At 45.3% G+C, this 15,929-nt stretch overlaps 7 protein-coding genes across 7 annotated transcripts; 3 read left to right on the top strand and 4 right to left on the bottom strand.

Annotated features, from left to right (window-relative positions):
* Positions 1-382: 382 nt before the first annotated feature.
* On the bottom strand, positions 383-2,580 carry TREMEDRAFT_27400 (uncharacterized protein; the record flags this gene model as incomplete). The annotated part of the gene is made up of 5 exons (XM_007002286.1): positions 383-797; positions 851-1,005; positions 1,052-1,725; positions 1,901-2,240; positions 2,461-2,580. 5 exons carry the CDS (start codon positions 2,578-2,580, stop codon positions 383-385), a joined length of 1,704 nt encoding a protein of 567 aa, XP_007002348.1.
* A 455-nt stretch (positions 2,581-3,035) lies between these two features.
* On the top strand, positions 3,036-3,691 carry TREMEDRAFT_60392 (uncharacterized protein; the record flags this gene model as incomplete). The annotated part of the gene is made up of 5 exons (XM_007002737.1): positions 3,036-3,122; positions 3,194-3,246; positions 3,291-3,305; positions 3,424-3,538; positions 3,581-3,691. 5 exons carry the CDS (start codon positions 3,036-3,038, stop codon positions 3,689-3,691), a joined length of 381 nt encoding a protein of 126 aa, XP_007002799.1.
* A 138-nt stretch (positions 3,692-3,829) lies between these two features.
* Positions 3,830-6,639, bottom strand: TREMEDRAFT_28150 (uncharacterized protein; the record flags this gene model as incomplete). Its single annotated transcript, XM_007002370.1, has 11 exons — positions 3,830-3,971; positions 4,113-4,224; positions 4,413-4,659; positions 4,865-4,977; positions 5,081-5,239; positions 5,483-5,634; positions 5,756-5,882; positions 5,925-6,003; positions 6,126-6,246; positions 6,290-6,366; positions 6,520-6,639. Coding segments are annotated over 11 exons (1,449 nt in total), but the record flags the coding sequence as incomplete, so codon positions are not given.
* A 1,444-nt stretch (positions 6,640-8,083) lies between these two features.
* On the top strand, positions 8,084-9,049 carry TREMEDRAFT_23547 (uncharacterized protein; the record flags this gene model as incomplete). The annotated part of the gene is made up of 3 exons (XM_007002202.1): positions 8,084-8,249; positions 8,521-8,687; positions 8,927-9,049. Coding segments are annotated over 3 exons (456 nt in total), but the record flags the coding sequence as incomplete, so codon positions are not given.
* Positions 9,050-9,639: 590 nt separating this feature from the next.
* On the bottom strand, positions 9,640-12,724 carry TREMEDRAFT_37845 (uncharacterized protein; the record flags this gene model as incomplete). The annotated part of the gene is made up of 9 exons (XM_007002433.1): positions 12,090-12,724; positions 11,759-11,945; positions 11,633-11,714; positions 11,497-11,585; positions 11,362-11,449; positions 11,016-11,190; positions 10,813-10,970; positions 10,016-10,647; positions 9,640-9,772 (listed from the first exon to the last, which is right to left on the bottom strand). Coding segments are annotated over exons 1-9 (2,163 nt in total), but the record flags the coding sequence as incomplete, so codon positions are not given.
* Positions 12,725-13,241: 517 nt separating this feature from the next.
* Positions 13,242-13,409, bottom strand: TREMEDRAFT_56449 (uncharacterized protein; the record flags this gene model as incomplete). The annotated part of the gene is made up of 1 exon (XM_007002559.1): positions 13,242-13,409. A coding segment is annotated over one exon (168 nt), but the record flags the coding sequence as incomplete, so codon positions are not given.
* Positions 13,410-13,605: 196 nt separating this feature from the next.
* On the top strand, positions 13,606-15,811 carry TREMEDRAFT_27096 (uncharacterized protein; the record flags this gene model as incomplete). Its single annotated transcript, XM_007002238.1, has 9 exons — positions 13,606-13,823; positions 13,866-13,957; positions 14,003-14,098; positions 14,164-14,241; positions 14,328-14,392; positions 14,449-14,796; positions 14,850-15,074; positions 15,219-15,440; positions 15,662-15,811. 9 exons carry the CDS (start codon positions 13,606-13,608, stop codon positions 15,809-15,811), a joined length of 1,494 nt encoding a protein of 497 aa, XP_007002300.1.
* Positions 15,812-15,929: the final 118 nt, after the last annotated feature.

The following is a 15,929-nucleotide window of genomic DNA, read 5'->3' as shown; positions in this document are numbered from 1 at the left end:
AGTAATAAAGTTGGAAATGTGGAAGAATGAGAGTGGAGCTTATTGTTCGGAACCTACTTTGACAGGACCACTTCAGTTGAAAGGGACTATCTTTCAAAACGTAGAGTTTGACAGAACGTTAGAAGGAGATATTTGGGTGCAAGAGGATAAAAGAACAAGGAAATTGGTACCACCTCCTGAACTGGATGAAGAGGAGGAGGAGGAGGAGGAGGAGGAGGAATACATTTCCGAGGATGAAGATTATTCTTATTCTCATTATGATGACAACTATAACGAGTAAGTAGTTTTTGAGGAGGATGCCTTCGGTCAGTAATTATGGAACTTGATAGTTGAAGTGGATGATGCAAGGTATGGCAGTAAAGTACAAACAATTAAAAAGATCTCACAATTCTACTCTACCCATAATCCCTGGTACTCTTTCCTCCGCCCAACGTTTTACAATCTCAACTAAATGTCCCATTCTTCCTTTTTCCAATTGTCTCCAGCATACCTCTAAACATCCTTTACATCCCCTTCTAAACGTCTCCAGTGCGGAAACTACCAATCCAAGTGTGGCAGAAGCGGATATTGTCCTCGAAGATGTCTCAGCCATTGTTGATGATTCAACCTTCTTGGGCTTTCGGCGACGTTTCGATGTTGGTTGAGATTCTGCGTTTGTGGAAGATTCAGACGATTGAGCTTGAGCGTACATTTTACGGAAGTTTTCAACAGCTGCGAGTGATTCAGATAATCGATGAAGAGTGTTGAAGAGAGCTACCACTTCGGATCTTTGAAGAAGGTCAGGGTTGATTTTAGGACTACACATAATCAGCTTGATTTCTCAACACGCAGCAAATTAGAGTAGACTCACTCTAAAGCCTTATCGTCAAGCTCGAATAAAATCTTCAAAGCCGTACCCAAACCAGACACTTGTAACTTGCCCCATAATCGACATTTATCACAACCCACACAATCCATAATCCTTGAGACATTCCTAAAGTGCGTTTTGAATTGTTCTTTTAAGATCTTCTCTCGTCAATTCTGTACAATGAAGATTCAAATGATAACTCACCAAAGCATCATCTCCAGTGAAAAAATCACCTTCATCAAATCCATGTGCCATACCTTCGCTTCCGGCCAAATGTAAAACCTCTTTCAACAATCCTTTAGCCTTGACATCCTCTTCCCTTTTCTTCTTCCCCAGTTCGTCCAATCGTCCCAAGGGCGCTGTGGAAATATCATACGCCTCTAGATATTTGCTGGCCCTTTCAACCGCTCGCAACATCAAAACAGCGTTGAAGTAAACGTTTGATAATCTCTCCGGATGTGTCGCTAGACGGGAGACGAAACATGGTAGATTAGGAGCCCATTCACCTGTTTGTTGATCCAAGTATTCGTGACAGATATGAATGGAGATACTGGCGTGTAATCCTGAGATGACGCGATAATAGACTTTTTTCTCTTCGCATGTACCTTCGCTCACTTGACTTTTGAGCATTTCAGTACCCCAGCCTTCTGATAATTTGGAGAATCCAAAACCACCCGACGAAGCACCGGAGCCGGCGCCCACAACGGCGGACGCGCGTGAAGCTTTATTAGGGGAAGGAGGGGAATGAGAATCTAAAGAGGCTTCAGAAAGTCCGAAACAATTTTCTTCGTAGATAGCTCTCCAAACTTGATGGGAAGAATCGCCTGCGTATCCTGTAAATCTTTCGGGGTTGAGAGTAAGATCGACGTATTGTCCCTCTGCGTGTCAGTTGTACTATACCCAACTTCATTCTTTTCCCTTACGCCTATCATGCACATCAAGATACATGAGAGCAAAAGAAGATCAAGGACAAAAAGAATCAAGAGGAAGGCAAGAAGAACGACAAGGACAAGAAGGTTTAACACAAACAAAAAAAAGATAGAATGGACCCACCTTGAGTCGCATCATCCTCAATGTAACAGAAATCTTGTTCCCTGAAATAACATCCACCCACACTTCCTTCACCTTCATCAGGAGGTACTACACTAACTTCTGATAATGCCTGTCTCCTCCATTTCTCCGGTATCTGACTCTCGTCCGCTTCCTCCACACCACAATCGCGATTCATACAGAACCCATTATCGTGCCAAAACGGACATTCGCGATAAAGGTCGACTTTGTAATGTCGGAAGAAGGGTGTTTCGACGAGGGAATGTATGACTGGGAAGAGACGTGGGTTGAGAGATTCGATAGTTTCGTATAAACAATGAGTGGATTCGATCGGGCCGGAAGGCTGGGGTCAGGATGGTTACTGAACCGTTTGAAATCACGACTCCTCTACTTGGAGAGAGAGAGAGAGACCAGATATATCGCCCTAAGAAGTGAAGCGCTTCAACCCCCCCGTGGGTTGTCGTAGGAGAAAGAGAGAAGATGTGAGTGTTTAGCTGAATGTGGTTTGACACCAACAGGAGAAACTCGGTGGGCTTGGACCTAGACTTGGGAATCAAACTTACAGAACAATATCCCTCCGGTTTTCCCTCCAAGACATTCCGAGCGACTTTACTATCCAAAGCCGATGGACCAGCCAACAAACCCCTAGCTCCTAGACTACCAAAAAGAGCCACCAGCAACATATTCCTCGTCCCTCTTTCTCTCGATCGCATATCGTTCTCCTCGAACCTTTATATCCTCGCAACACTTTTAAGATCCTAGATCACAATCTTCTGAATGTTTTACCACGTTGAACATGTATGAATGCAATGCTTTGTCATGCGTGTGAGTTGAGTTCAGAGGGAGGCGGGTCATGACGGATACTTAGTTTGAATGACGTGGAGGGTCGCGTGCGAATGTGGCGAATTCGAAAAGTGGCACTTTTTCTCAACAATGCTACATGTTCCTTTGACATTTTACCCCAGCGTGGAATTTACCTTCCTTTGCTCTCCAAGACGGACGTGGTGGGAATGAGATCAGTTCAAAGATGTTCTTTATACTTGGATAACCAGTATCAATCTCTTGAATCTGAACTGGGGAAACGGAAGTTTGAAGAATAAACATAGGGTGGTAATTTGGGAAAAGAGAGATAATCAAAATGGCTTCAAAACCTCCATTACCACCAGGGATAGGTATGGGAAAACCCGTACATCCCTTTGCAGTCACTGTGGAGGAACAGATTCCCGTAAGTTTCTCTACCCCCTTGATTAGAGCAATTTAGAAAAGAGAGGTTGGTAGATCGTGCTGAGATGAAAGAACGCGATAGTACCAGATGGTTATGGTATCAAATATCATGCTTATCATACTATGTGAGTGACCACTCAGGTATGAAGTAAACATGAGCTGATGACAGTACGGAAGGAGTCTTGTGAGTCTCTCCTCCCGAGGGTGTATCCCATCCAGTGAATGTGGAGATGATGGGAAGAGGTAGACAGCAGATGAAATACAAAAGAAGGAATGAGAGAATGAGACTGATGATACATAAGTTTACCCGCCGGGACTTCTTTACCTGGTGGAGCTGTCCTTCCCATGTCAAGCGTTGCCGACTTTCCTATGATTTTACCCCAGGGCACTAAATTACCAGGAGGTGCCATGGTCCCCGTAAGTCAATCTCCCTAAAAACACTTCATCCTACAGCTGTAGTTCCTCCTGTTGGTAGTTTGCTCTCCCCCATTGTTTGTCCTCTACAACATCCCGACATGGCTTGATCGGACAGGTGCTGATGATAGATCACGATACAAAAGAAGAAAGTGAAAGTCACCCCTATCCTCGACCTGGATCCTGTCTGTGTGATACAATAATGCATTGTTAATATGATACATTGATTGGATAATTGATAGATGTTATGAGGTAAAGTGATTGATACAGTACATAGGAATCACCACTACGTCGTCAGCACCAGAAAATAAACCTTTTCATGGTGAAACTCACATGTGTCTCATCTCTGTAATCGACAATTGACGGAAGACCTTTTTCACGTCGTCTGGCTTTTTCCGCTAACCACTTTTCAAACCATTTCTTCATTTTCGCTCGACTGAGTGTCAGTATCAGGGAAGACATACTTCATGTGATATCTTACTGGCAGTGATGTGAGATGAATGGTAGGAAGGTTCTTTCATGTAAAGTAGAAGTAGACTATCATAGGATTAAAGAATGACAAAAGACAGCAACTAACCTTTTCTCATTCCCCACATTGACAGTAGCTATCATCTTCAATTCTGGTCCGGGAAGAGATAACGCAAAGCAGGTGAGCTCGAAGAAACTCGAATGTTCGGAATATGGCACGCCTGTGAATTAGTTTTCTATCCTTTCAGATACACGAGTTTCCTTAGGATCTCATACACGTAGAATCCTCGTAATGACGTTCCAAGAACATATCAACATCAAGAGACCGGAGCATAGGATATAGGGGAGTGACAGCAGAGACCGATAGGAAGAAAGCGTGGGAACTAGAGAGGAAAACCCTGACACTCACCATACATCATATACTGTCTACATGACCCTCTCATAGGTTTCAAACCAGCATCTGTGAAACCCCTACTCTGATCCCTCCGGATGACAGTGTTGACATCGGGCAAAAGGTCTGTTCCCGCCGGAGGGGAGTATGACCATCCCGTCGGACGAAATCCAAGGACACGATCGAAGTGAGGATGTAACCGTGTCAAATATTCTTGTAATCTGTCCAATTGAATGTTACCTAGAGGAAGGAGGTGGACCATGGACTGGAGAGTCAGCTTCTGATCCTTAAATTCTGGGCAATTCCCTCGAGTATGCCGTCATTGACCAAACGATCTTGACCGGTGAGGTGATAATCCCAGCTTGAAAGTAGAAACTCAGGAAGAAGGATGTTCGCAGATGCGCCAGATAGAATTCGAAGAATGGAATAGAGTGGAGAGATGTGTGTGCATAGGCAGAAATGGAACTTACGGATACAGGATCGGTAGAGAGAAGAGAATGAAGTTCCGGGTCTGTCTGACAGAGAAGTATCGCTTTCTTCCTCGGATCACAATATATCGTCGTTCTCAATGCTTTAGCTACAGCTTACACATCAGCGGTCCTTATTTTTTACGCGTTCTCAGCAGCGTCAGTCATTGAAAGAGAGCTCTGAGCTAAATGACGTTGAGATAAGATGGCCAAACTCACCTTTGACAATCCTCTCCTTTCCGATGGAATAAGTACCCATGACGACCAACGTCCGTCCTTTTGTCTTCTCTTCTTTGACCTCTTCCAAACCTTCGGGTTCTTCTCGCTTGACCAACCAGCTTTGCATCATAGCTTTACTCTTCTCTTCTTGCAACGCAGCTTCCGCATAAATATCATTACCAGACTCCACTTTCACCCCAAGTTTGACATCTTCGTCAATCTGGGGGGCTGGATTGAGACTTGAATAATCGGGAATCTCGGACTTCACCTCGAGTTCAGGGTCGCCATCATCATCCATGTTGGCAAGGCTGGGCTTGACGTCTAAGACAGAGGTATCGGAAGGGAGGAGAGAATGAGGGTTTGGTTTTTGTTCGAGTAGAGGTGGAGCGGTATCGAGAAGACCGCGGACGGTCTTTCGTGCGAGAGTGGCACAGGCTTCAATGACCAGAGGTTGAGGAGGGAAACAATATTTGGGGTTGAGGTAGGTGGTGTCGAGATAACAAGTGTCAATTTTAGCTTTGGCGATAGCTGGGTGAAGAACCATTTTTGGACATCTATATGTCAACCCTCGGACCAATATGAATCTCGGGCTTAAGCACGACAACAGTGTCAAGTTTTTGTCCATCGGAGGAAAGTGATAGCTAGTGATGAAGACGGTACAATAGCAAGACGTACGCGCGGAAATCCCCACAGTGAAGATATCGGAACACTCTTTTGCTTCCTACGTAAGGAGACGTAAAACCCGAATCACCAGCGTTGACAGTTTGACGACCTTCGAAAAGGAAGATGCTAGAGCCAGGGCCTGATTCTTAGCTTGATATCTCTTAGACAGACCGAAGCTCACAGTGATTGGCCTCCATGGGAGTCACGGTAACGCCGCCCGTGTTGGGCATTTCAAAAGGTATATCATTAGGCAAGCCGTGCTGTCTGTCATGACCTGTTTTACAACGCCATGAATCAAGCATAGTGAGGCATCGACGAAGGGAGATAATTTCATGTGGAAGGTCTTGGGAGAGGTGAGTCAGGATGAAAAGAGTTGACCTACCACCCATTTTGGTTCTACCCCTAACATGTGTATGATCAAATTAGCAGTGGTCTCTGAACAATAAATCGGTCCGTGGTTCCATGATCGTGATAGATTGGTATAATGATCCGAGTGAGCATGTCTTTCCGTCAGATCTACATATTTGATCGACGGAGTGGACACACGTTAAGAGATAAGCCGTGACTTTGGGTATTGCACCATATCTGAAAGCGTCGACAGCTACGGGCATACCTGTCATGACCTACTGTTTAGCCTCTCCAATATGATCGACCACCTTTCCAACGATCAATCGTGTTGAGATGCGTGAGTGACGAATACCAGTAAAGTAACGAAGTGAGGTGTTTAGGGAGGTGGAGAGGTGAGAAAACTGGGCGATGGAACAAGGTTGACACACCTTGTAGAATGGAGCGGGTCTCCGACCGGCAAAACGTTTGCCGTCCCTCTTCAAATCTGCCTCTGCATCTTTCCACTGTTCTCGTTCTTTGTGACCACTCATCAAAACTGAAAACGCATTGGGTCCTTTCGTCTGAGGGGTAGGTGGGGAAGGTATATTCGGTGGAGCTGAGTGGGCCGAGGGATCGAAGGAAGATATTGGTTGAGCGATATGACTAGAGTCAAGACATGTGTTGATGTGATGTGTAATCACCTATTAGTGAGCTCAAATCCTTTATACTGTATCATCCAGGGACGTCGGTAGACTGGCAAAGCCCGACGAGGCCTGCTCTCCAGCAGAAACATCTGGAAGAAGGAAATGAGAGAACAAGGGTAGAGTAGACGTCGAAAAAGGAGAAAAGTGAGACTTGATCGGCGGATTTTGAGGGAGAGGTCAAGAGTCCAGACTGGAGGAGACACTTAGGCGAGTAAGCCAGAGAAGAAGGGAAAATCTCACAGTATTAACCTTGCCCTTCAGTGACACCCCACAAATCGGACATTCAGTCATCTTAGTGCCTTCATCCACTTTAACTTTCCTAGCCTTCCTTCTTTCTCTAGATTGTAGTTCAGAATCTTCTTCTTCCTCTTCCATCCCCATCCCTTCTTCATCCCCTTCTATCCAATCCAGACTAAGGTCCACTGTCCGCTGTGCCAGATCCTGTTCCGCCCTTCCATCAGGTAAATGAGGTTGTACCTCCACTACTTCTTTCTCTTCTCTCCTCTTTTCACTCTCTCCCCTTTGTCGTTCATCTTCGTCGATACTGACATTTCCCACACTCGAATCATTCTCCGAGTCGTTGGTATCTAAATCGATTTTCGAACCGTCCGACGCGTCGTCCACTTCATCGATATCTTGTTCAGCGGTATTGACGATGTTTGGCCAAGTGGTAGGTATTTCAAAATTAGGTAAACCAGCAAAAGGTCGTCTTCCATCTACAGTCTCCTTCTTAACAGCCGAATTTGAGGTAGTTGATGATTCGCCGGTATCGGGTTGCAGTAGTACAGGAGAAGATTTCCGCTTAGTTTTCGTCGTCGTGTTCTTATCCTGAACATCGCCAAAGACCTCATCATCGCTGATTATCAACGGGTTCGTTTCTGATCCTCCAGATGGTCTCTTTTTTACCTTGCCCACCGGGGCCACGGGTCGATTGGGCGGACAGGATGGAAGGGTACGATCGAGTTTCGTATTTCTGGCCGGAGTGGATGATTCGGGTTTTGAAAAGAATTGAGCGATATCTACAGTCTTACCATGAGAACTCTTCCTTGATTTTACCATCTTGAACTATGTTATCTATCTTTCATGTCTATTCACTTTATCAGAGATCTTGTTAACTGTTGCAGAAGAAAAGCCAAAGAAAAGTGGGTGGCGATCTAGTCAACCGGCAAAAAAACGCGGAGCCCCACCGACTCACAAGCTGTTGAACATTCAATTTTTGACAACTTTTCAGACTTCTCAACTTATTACAGTAAGCAGTGACAATATGCTTGAAATGAACGACAAGTCCAGTACGGAGGACGAGAGAAGAAGACCTACGGAGGAAGAAGAAGAAGAATTCCTGCTGAGTTGTCGATATGGTGAATTGGACGAAGTGAAAAACTATGTGGACAAATTTGGTTGGGAGACTGTCGTTTTGGCCAGGGATGAGAGAGGGAACACATGTTTACATATGATATGTGGGAATGGACATTTAGGTGAGTCCTGACATTCAGATGTACTTCATTTATCCCTCTCGCTTCCACTTCTCCACTTTGAACAGATGATAGGCCTCTCCTGCTCTACTTCTGGTAATTGATTCACTTTTCTTCCGGATCTGCCTAGCGACTCAGCGGCACTTATCCGACCCTACTCGCTTCTGCTTTGCAAAGAAACATCAGAACATGTTTCCTCCACCCAGTCTACAAAATGAAATTAAGCTGAGGGAAGAAAGCAAAGTGGGGGAGAAAGAAATTCGACTGACATCAGATATACTGGAATACCTCCTTCCTCATCTTCCCGCCGAGCTATTGTCAACAACAAACGAAGCAGGTTCACCACCAATACATTTCGCAGTGATAAATAACCATACAGCTATCGTTCGTTCATTAGTAGAGCTGGGGGAAGAAAATGGTGGAGGAATAAAACTTCTCAAAGTCAGTCTCTCCTGTGTCACATCATCTCGTCTTTCAAGTCATTCTCCACCTCCGCCTTTCCCTTACCCCTTACTCTTTACTTCTGCTAAGCTCCTTCGTCATGGAATCATGCCCGGTAGGCCCACACGATGAAGTAATCTACTCTTCCCCTCGAACGTCATTCATTGCCGCTTCGGGAAACGAAGAGAATGCATCTATCGATACTTATGTTCACACGAGGACGCTAAGCTAATGAACAGCAAACCAACGCTGCTGGAAAAGACGCATTTTCCATAGCTATGTTCGCAGGAGAAGGGAAAGAAGAAGTGGCAGGATGGATAGAAGGGTATTTATGGAAAGTTGAAGGTGGTGATGAGGAAGAATACGAAGGTCAAGTTATAGATGAGGATCAACAGGTTGAGGTTCCTGATATCACCTCCGGATCTCCAGGAAAGCAAGTGTCAGGTGAGGATGGGAGAGATAGTGGGATTGACGCTGAGATATCGGATAAAAAGAGGGAGGGGCATGTCGATCTTGGCAGTTTAACACTCTCCACTTCTACTCCCATCAGACCTGGAGTAGAATTGGGAGAGAAGGGTTCTGTATGATATATTCGAAGAGTCGAGATGGGTCACATTGTGAGAGTGGTAATGTGCAAGAGCAATGCATTGTTTATGATCTACCTTCTGATCGATCCACCTTGGACTGTTCACCATCATCCGAAGATTATGAGATGTGATTTGAGCCCCTGGTAGTTGGGACCACTAGTCGCCCACACTCATTGGTAGAGTAACTCGTCTCGTATGAGTAGGGGGGTGGAGCATCCATATTCCTGATGATGAAGCGATGAACGCCTACATTGGATAGATCTGATTGACCGATTTGATGTGAAGTGACCTTAGAGACAACTTCACATCTACTTCTTCTCTTCGTCAACTTCCTCGGCCTCTTCATCCTTTCCCCCTATACTTTCTGATAATTGAGCAATCCAAAGACGTTGATACACTCCACCATCTTTGGCCAAGAGCTCTTCGTGGGACCCTTGTTCTGCCACTTGACCATCGGCGAGAACTATGATTAGGTCGGCGTCGGATATGGTTCGTAGTCTGTGAATCAGTCCACTGCCTCATCTATTGACGTGTCCCTCCTAACCTCACAGCTTTCTTCTTGCAGATATCCCATCGGATTGGGGCAAGTACTTATACGAGTGTTTGATTGGGTGAAACAAGATATCCGCGAGACACGCATTGCAGATGTAGTGGAGATGGGGGAGATGGTAGAGATGAAGAAGGGTGAAGAGGGAAGAGAAGCAAATGAGGTAAGATATTGTGGAAGCTGAGAAAACCCACTTATGAGCAATGAAAACACTAGTCTTTGTCCCATCCACCAACGTATTATTGATATTCCTCATCAACTCCGTCTCTGTATAAGTATCCAAAGCACTTGTAGCTTCATCAAAAAACAAGATAGGTGGATCTTTTAACAAAACCCTAGCAACTGCTAATCTCTGTTTTTCCCCTCCGGAAATCATCAAACCTCTTTCTCCAACTTTAGTGCTGTATTTCTCCGGAAGTCGTTGTATCGTATCATCCACTTGAGCCTTTTTGGCAGCTTCAACAACTTCTTCATCTGTAGCTTCTAAATTCCCATATCGGACATTATGCATGATATCCGCATGAAACAATGGTGTATCTTGTGGGACGATACCGATTTTACTTCGTAAACTTGAAAGTTGAACGTCTTTTATATCTTGACCATCTATGAGTATTCGACCGGAAGATGAATCGTAGAAACGGAATAATAGTCGGAAAACTGTTGATTTACCACAACCGGAAGGACCTACGATGGCTACTTTACGTCCGGCGGGTATACGCATGGATAGGTTTTGTAAGATAGGACGGGAAGGATGGTAACCGAAAGAAACGTTTTCGAATTGGATTTCACCACCTTTGAGAATGAGAGGTTTGGCTCCTGGTCGGTCCTATATGTCAGCTTAACCTCGATTCGACGCCCCTTGAGCTGGCGCCTCAACTCCGTCATCATTTTATTGTGAATGAACTACAATCAGCAATATATGGAGAGGGACGGGACAGGGGAGATAAGAGGAGGGAGGGGAAATGTGTGTCAGGACAGAAGGGAGACAAACTTTTATATTCGAATCCAGAGATGATAAATTGAACATGACTTCCATGTCTACCAAACTTTGTCGGAGTTCTCGATATACAGTCCCAAGGAAATTCAAAGGGCGAGCAAGTTGGAATACAAGTTGGTTGACCATGACCAGATCTCCAACTGTCATTGTTCCTATTTCATCAGCTTAAATGTCTATAAAGGCCAGCATTAACTGACCATTCACCACCCCTTGCGCAGCGAGTAGCATCATCATGGTCAGCGCAGAGGAGAATATAAAATTTTGACCAGAGTTGAGGACAGCGAGTGAAGTGGCGATTTTGATGGACGCTTTTTCGTAGGTTTTCAAAGTGGCATCGTATTGAGCCACTTCATACTTTTCGTTGTTGAAGGTCTGGGATGAGTATCGTCCCCGTATGCAACGTGGAGGTGATCTTCGAAAAAACAAAGACGACAATGAGGAGGCAGGCCGGAGCCAAGGGACAAATCAGAGGGAACATTTGGAAAGGCGAAGACAGAATAACTCTGGTAAGGGGGGAGTCAATCAGCGGTTGAGATACTCCACCTTGACAGCTTCGTAATTGATCAACGAATCGACAGCCACCGAAGCCCCTTTATTGTCCGCGTTATTGGCCTCTTTCCGAAATTTGGTCCTGGCGATCAGCACTTGTTCCACACGACCATCCTCTAAGCTACCCACCGCCAAGCAGTCGTCCGGAAGGTGAACCAAGTATACAACCCCATAGTGATAGCAGTCACTGCAGCAAAGTCCCAACCGAACTTCCAAGACTATATGATCAGCTCCCTGTCTTCTCCCCGCCTCGATCGGAACTCACAAGAATCCCGCAAACCATTGTAATCTCCAATGCAGTAGGTATTATATGGAATACCATTGAGGAGAGGACGAAAGAGATTCCCCTGAGATCAGTCCAAATTTACTTTGTAAGGATGGTAAACCCCACTTGGTACCTCTATCAATGGCACGTGTCAATCCACCGGTTTGTCTTTCAAGATGAAACCTCATATCCATGTTGAGAAGATGTTCAAATGTCTCCCTAGCGACTTTACGGATGGCAGCTTGGGATACGCTGGCGAAAACTGCGTTTCTTAATTCACCAAATAATGTTGCTAGGATCCTAGCGGCGCCGTCTAGTCGCTTAGCTCTACTCACATTGAAATCTTCCCAGACGTTACTAAGGTATATCTTTCGACCATAACACATGTATTCTTCATATGTGGGACATGAAGCCAGATGAGATGGTAAAGAAGATGACAGATTGAGATCTGACTCACACCCCGCGATACTCGCCCCAGCAAGGATCCACACCGTGCTAGATGAGGTAATGGGCACATTGAGAGCGTCCACGATATCCTTGAAGAAGAACGGAACTTGCACATTCAACAGTTTCCCAGCTACCAACAAAACCAACGCTCCGATCACTCGAACTTTGACGCCGGTATCTCCACGAGGCCAGATGTTGCCAGCGAGCTTTACCATGATACGCCAATCTGTATCCTTTTCTGCCGGCTCCTTAATGGGACCGGGAGGTTTCTCCGGACTGATAGCGACGGGAGGGGTGGGGTCTGTAGAAGGAGGTGGGGACTGGGTACTTGTCGGTGTGCTAGTTGAAGATGGAGGGGGTGCATGTCTAGGAGTAGAGGTGGAGAGGTTTCGTAGGTGATATAGAGGTGACTGCGGTTGCGGGATGGTACGAGAGAGACGTGACTTCAAGCAAGTCGATACTGGACATAAGCTAGAGGGTGAGCCTGGGGTCAAGATCGGGGATCGTATGGGTACACTCGAGAGACATCGAGAGTGAGCGAGAGGAAGTCGAGTGAATATGGTCGATACTGCCCGTCGAGACATCCCAACGACGGAAAGAGATCCAGAAGCTATGACCATGGAACTCATTTCGAGTACAGTCTCTCCCGCCCCCGTCGTCCTTATTGTAGATGTGCAAGTAGTAGTAGTTGTATGACCGAAGGGCCGAAGATGAGCAAGATGTAAGCAATGCACGAGGCCGCGCCACGTGGTTATGTGTCCACTCGATTACTTTGGTTCTCGTGTATATATTACTAGTGTGCCAACCTGTCAAATTGACAGGGCCCGTCTCTCACCTCTTGAGCCAACTCTTGAAACCCGTGGAATTCATTCCTCTCTCTCTCTCTCTCACACACAATTTTGACCCGTGAACCTGTGAACCTCTATTGTATCTCTCTCTTACTCCGTCGCTCTCCCCCCCCCCCCTTTCCCCCCTCTTTATCCTCTCGCTTCGACCCTGCGGGCGTCACCGCTAGCCACGTGGTTTGTCTCCACGTGGTTTATCTCGTGTTCTTCTATTATTGTAGTAGACGAGTGTTGGCCAACCTGTCAAATTGACAGGCCCGTCTCTCGCCTCTCGAGCCGACTCCGTGGATCTGTGGACCCGTGGATTCACCTCCTCTCTACTCTATCACACACTTTTTAGAACCTGTGTGGCCCTCTAGCGTCTGTCTCTCTCCCATGTTATCCTCTCGCTTCCACCCTGTGGGTAACGCCGCGCGCCACGTGGTTTGTCCCACGTGGTTTGTCCCCTCCTTTATCTCGAGGGTTAATCTGTTATTATAGTAGATAGATTGGAATATTGCTTCTGATCACGTGCTCCATCATATCTCGGAGCCGAAATTCTAACTGCCAACTTTCCTTCAACTCTCACCGTATCCCGACATCTTGTTACAAATTCTTATGCTCAAGATCTCATACTTGATCCAGGTCTTGGCTATTTCTTTGCGTCCGAGAAACACCCACATAATTGACGTACGAAGAATTATGACTGCACCTTCGACACTGAGCTCGACTGAAGCTGGTCCTTCTCGTCTTTCTCCCCCTCCTCAAGCGCCATCACTACGAGACAGACTGGTCCCTCCCAAGCATGTAGGAATGACAACTCTCGATCGTTCTTTGTTCACCGTACGATTCCCTATCGTATCTTATCGAGTCCCTGCCAGTCGGATATCTCAACTACGTGTTCATCCATCTATCAAAGGGTCCGTGCTTTTTGTTCTGTGGTCTTTTTGCTCATAACCTAGACAGATGCTAGATATACCTAGAGTCAAAACAGTAGACGTTGTACACGATGACCCTTCACTCAGACTATTACGTATGAGGGTTGAATCAACAGGTCAGCTACCTTGCGTTGTGACTCTCGCACTAGCTCACCATTCAGACGATTTACCCTCAATAACGAAAGAAGTGCTTCGAGCTGAAGAGGCAATACCAGTCTCTGATGTTGTGGAGTTGGGATATGACTACTGGGCAGCATGTAAGTCGACCCTATGTTTCACGTAGTCCGACTGAAGAAGACATTCTCACCAGCTAAAACTACAGCCGAAATCCTTCATGCTGTATTACCTGACACTGAAGGTCTCGACATTCCCAGTGCGATCACCATGACAGGTCATATTGGTGAGTTAACTCACTATCTCCAACCTGACCCTTCCTCACTTATACCCTTGACAGGATCCATGCCTATGTTCCGGGTTAATTCACAGGTCATATCAATTTATTAGACGAATGGCAACCGTATAAAAACCTAATAGGTCAAGTTCTCCTCGATGTTAGTCCTTCTCATAACATCGAAGAAATGTGATACAAAAAGTTGATGGTTTTAAGAAAAATAAGAATCTCCGTACAATCGTTAATAAACTCAATACCATCCATGCACAATATCGATACTTCGACATGGAAATCTTAGCCGGGGATGACGACCTCATCACCACTGTAAACGAACAATCTTGTTCTTTCACATTTGATTTCTCCAAAGTATATTGGAATTCACGTCTTGGATCGGAACATGAACGTTTGGTGAAATCATTTTCAGATGAAGAGGTGATAGCGGATGTTATGGCTGGTGTTGGACCTTTTGCTATCCCAGCTGCTAAGAGGGGTTGTTATGTTCTAGGGAATGATTTGAACCCTGAGAGTGTGAAATGGATGAGGCATAATCGTGTGCAGAATAAGGTGAGTTCACTGATGGGTTTTGCGTGGAAGAGATACGATGTGTTGATAATCAGGTTGAAGAAACTCTTCGTGTGACAGAACTAGACGGAAGACAATTCATCCGGATGGCCGCTTATACAGCATGGACAGAACCTTTCCAACCTTTCGTCACCCCTTCTAACAAACGCAAGGCTTTGAAAGAAGCTCGACGGATCCGAGATCTTACCAAATCATCGTCCCAAACCTCTACCCCATCCCCATCCTCTCTTTCCTCCCAAAACGAGATCGAATCATCTCCAGTCCTGAACGGATTCTCAACCAATTATGAATCTCTCATTGACGACCCATCCTCAGACTCACCCACACCACTTCTTCCGTCTAAACAACAAGCTGATCCAGTATGTCAAATAAAACAGACAACTCAAACAACTCAGACAAATCAGACAAAGACCCCTCAATTGATAAACCACTTCATCATGAACTTACCTGATTCCGCACTCGAATTCCTAGATGCTTATCGAGGTTGTTATCATCCATTACTTTCCATTCCGGAATTCACCGAACGATATGGTTCTCAAGGTGATTCATGTCCTATGCCATTGATACATGTTTATTGCTTTACTCGTGAGATGGAACGTCATGGGGCTGAGAGGGATATCTGTTCGGTGAGTTTTATTACAAAACTGTTTCAATTAGTTTTATATTTGGGGATTTCCACTGTTGGATGTTTTGTATCCTCTTGCATTTCTTTTCTTTCACTTCCATCATATAGACTATGCGAATAGCGATTGGATCTGATCCAGGACGTTTTTTGTATACATCATCTCTGATATTGAATTTGAGCTTCAATACTGTATATAATAATCAGGAACAAGCTGACGGTTAGCGAGCAAGTGAACGATTGAATCATACTGTCTCATCTACGATGGAAAATTACAATCTTCATCTAGTCAGATCTGTCGCTCCTGGGAAAGACATGTATCGTCTCACTTTTAGACTTCCCAAACAAGTCGCATTTCGACCCGTAGAACCATAGAACCATATACCATAGCATGGACCTTGTAGTGTGAAATCTCTCTGGGTTGTTTGAGATTTACAATGTCATGCATTGCCTGTTCCTTTGCACATCATCTGTATTCTTTTTGAGCGTGAGT

This window comes from Tremella mesenterica (genome assembly GCF_000271645.1).
Source record: "Tremella mesenterica DSM 1558 unplaced genomic scaffold TREMEscaffold_2, whole genome shotgun sequence".
NCBI lineage: Eukaryota > Fungi > Basidiomycota > Tremellomycetes > Tremellales > Tremellaceae > Tremella > Tremella mesenterica.
This window is presented reverse-complemented; position numbering and strand designations above follow the sequence as displayed.